We start from the raw sequence: 2,666 nt of genomic DNA, 5'->3' as shown, positions 1-2,666 counted from the left end.
ATCAAGAAAGAAGCTATAAGCTAAGACTGAAGAACAGTTGCTAAAAACCCCAAACCAGCAAAACAGTAGCTACAAAACAACAGCTAAAATTTTAAACTAGCAAAACCAGAGCTAAAAAACAGAATTAGAAGGGGGGGAAAAAAAATCACCTAAAAAGGTTAAAATAGTAAAAACATAGCTAAAAACTGACTGAAAACGTGATCGTTATACAAATAGTCAAAGAAGTAGAAAGTACGCTGAAGTAGTTCGTTCATAAAACATACGGAAATCAGTGCGAACAGAAAAACAATAGTGTGAACGCTGACTCGGGTCAGGACAGTGAAGTGGTCTCAGACGCTCCTCGTTGTTTCTGTTCATGACAGAGAGTTGAAGCTGCAGCTTCTATTTAAACCACCTTGAGCTCATCAGGCAGCATCTTCCTCAGCTTCTTCTCCCCCAGCACCTGGAAACACTGCTGCAGCATCTCCTGCTTATCGCTGATGTAGGCCGTGATGGTCTGGAAGGGCACGCTGAGGTCCAGTCCTCCTTCCTCTATGTCACTGCCGATCCGGTCCAGCTCCGGGTCTGCCAGCTCATCCTTGGAGTCCTTCAACACAGAGGAGACAGACAAAATGAACGTGTCTAAACATTTACAGTGTGAATGTTTATGAAGCGTTCACACTATTGTGATCCATTTTTGTGCCTTTTTAGCTACTTTTCAGCCGTTTTTTTTTTTTTTTGTTGTTGTTGTTGCTAATTTCAGCTAATTTCAGATAATTTCTACATTTTGTGCTCATTTCTGCTTCTTTCAGTCTATTGGGCAAAACATGTTCTTTCAGCTTTCTTCTGCTAACATCCAGCTACGTTTTTATAAAAAAAAAATGTTTTTCCTAATTTCAGCTGTTTTTAGATGAACCCAAGTTTTTCTTGGTAATTTCTGCCACTTTCAGCCTAATTAACTTCTTTCTGCTAATTTCAGCTTGTTGTGCTACTTTCAGTTAGTTTCAGCTTTTCTACTACTTTTTTTCTCTTCTTCTTCTTTCGGCTGCTCCCTGCTTTTAGGGGTCACCACAGCGAACTACATCGCACGAACACGTGGCAGTTATTTTTACGCCGGATGTCCTTCCTGACGTAACCACGGACACTGAGCTACCGCAGCCCTCTGTGTGGAGCAGAGCTGCTATCTAGGACACCTGGAGGAGCAGATGGTGGGGGTTAAGGGCCTTGCTCAAGGGCCCAGAGTGGGACGAATGAGGGTGGGGGCAGGTGTGGGTGTTTCACCTACCCCACCCACATTTTTGATGTTGTCTATACCGGGGCTTGAACCGACGATCTTCCGATCCCAGGCCCACCTTCTCTAACCTCTGCGCCACCACTCCCCACTTTCGGCTAATTCCACTTTTTTTAACCTAATTTCAGCTCTTTCCACTTCCTTCTGGTAGATTAAGCTTCTTTCTACCTTTTTGGCTACTTTTGATATGTTTTGTTGTTGTTGCTAATTTTAGCTTTATTAGCTGATTTCCTAGTTATTGTGCTAATTTCTGCTTAATTAAACCCAACTCATCAAATACGTGTTCTTTTTGCTTTCTTCTGCTAATTTAGACTTGCCTTTTGTTCTTTAATTTCAGCATGTTTTTAAGCTAATTTCAGCTGTTTTTCAGCAAGTTCTTCTGATATAAGCATTCACACTGCATTTCTCTAGTTTTTCCAATTATATTTCTTTCCAAAGGAGCCACTTAGGTCCAGGTTGTAGGTCTAGTTCGTCCTACTTCACTTTCAAACAACGCATCACCACAGACTGTAAACAATAAAATGGTCAAAAGCTAAAAAAACAAACAAGTACAGATCAAACACAGTTTGTAAACTGGAAACTGACACAAATCAATGCACTTGTTTATAACTTTTTAACTGAGATACAAAATAACACAATGCGTTTGTGCAGAGTTTATATAAAGCATCAGCTCATTTTAAGGACACTATAGCTGTAAATAATAGTTTAGTGCACATGTTAGACATTTAATAATATTTAAGTTGTTAAAGAAGGAAACAGCGACGTTAGCATGATGCTAACTGTTCACCTCTAAATGTGGCTCCGAGCTCCTCCGTTTCCTGCCTTCCTGCCGTTCTTCTGACTTTGAGTGTTTTCTTTTCTTTTCGGCGGCACTTGATTTCTTTTTTAACATTATATTAAATATTTAAAAAGGAGATATTTCTCTCTTTCACCGAGCAAACTGTATGGCATGTGTTGTTAGCTCTGTTGTGTCTGCTTCGTGTGTGCTTACAGACCAAAAGTTCCCGCTATCGCCCCCTGCCGGACCGGTTTGTTGTTACACAAAAGATGGCCGCCGGTTTTACCTGGATTATTCATGTGTTTTTGACGTTTTGGCTGCCTCTGTCACACTCCTGCTACGTTTTGAAAAGAAGTCAATTGGTGTATCCAGAGAAAGATTGACTCTAGTTTCTGTTTAATTTGGAACAAACTGTTTGGAGTCCATGATGTCAAAAGCAAAAAAGAAATAACTACATTTGATTATACTCTTAGGGAAATACCACATACTCAGATCAAAGTTTAGTCACTCTATTCCCTCTTTTCAGGCCTTCCAAAAGGATTGTGAACAGTACATTGTAAACATTTCTGACTAATAACAAAAAAGCTATAAAAACGTTTGATTTATGCACCTTATTTA

At 39.9% G+C, this 2,666-nt stretch overlaps 1 protein-coding gene across 1 annotated transcript in view; it reads right to left on the bottom strand.

Moving 5' to 3' along the window:
- The window catches only part of LOC119416141 (caspase activity and apoptosis inhibitor 1), a 5,962-nt gene extending 3,693 nt beyond the window's left edge, over nt 1–2,269 (bottom strand). The window contains exons 1-2 of the mRNA XM_037683335.1: nt 2,058–2,269; nt 395–586 (exon numbers count right to left, since the gene is read on the bottom strand). Coding sequence (XP_037539263.1) covers nt 395–586; nt 2,058–2,162 — 297 coding nt within the window. The 5' untranslated portion in view covers nt 2,163–2,269. The remainder of the gene's footprint in view (nt 1–394; nt 587–2,057) is intronic.
- Nucleotides 2,270–2,666: the final 397 nt, after the last annotated feature.

The sequence above is a fragment of the Nematolebias whitei genome, chromosome 1 (assembly GCF_014905685.2).
Source record: "Nematolebias whitei isolate Nwh7 chromosome 1, NemWhi1, whole genome shotgun sequence".
NCBI lineage: Eukaryota > Metazoa > Chordata > Actinopteri > Cyprinodontiformes > Rivulidae > Nematolebias > Nematolebias whitei.
Note: the sequence above shows the minus strand (reverse complement) of the source record. Positions and strands in the feature narration are given on the sequence as shown.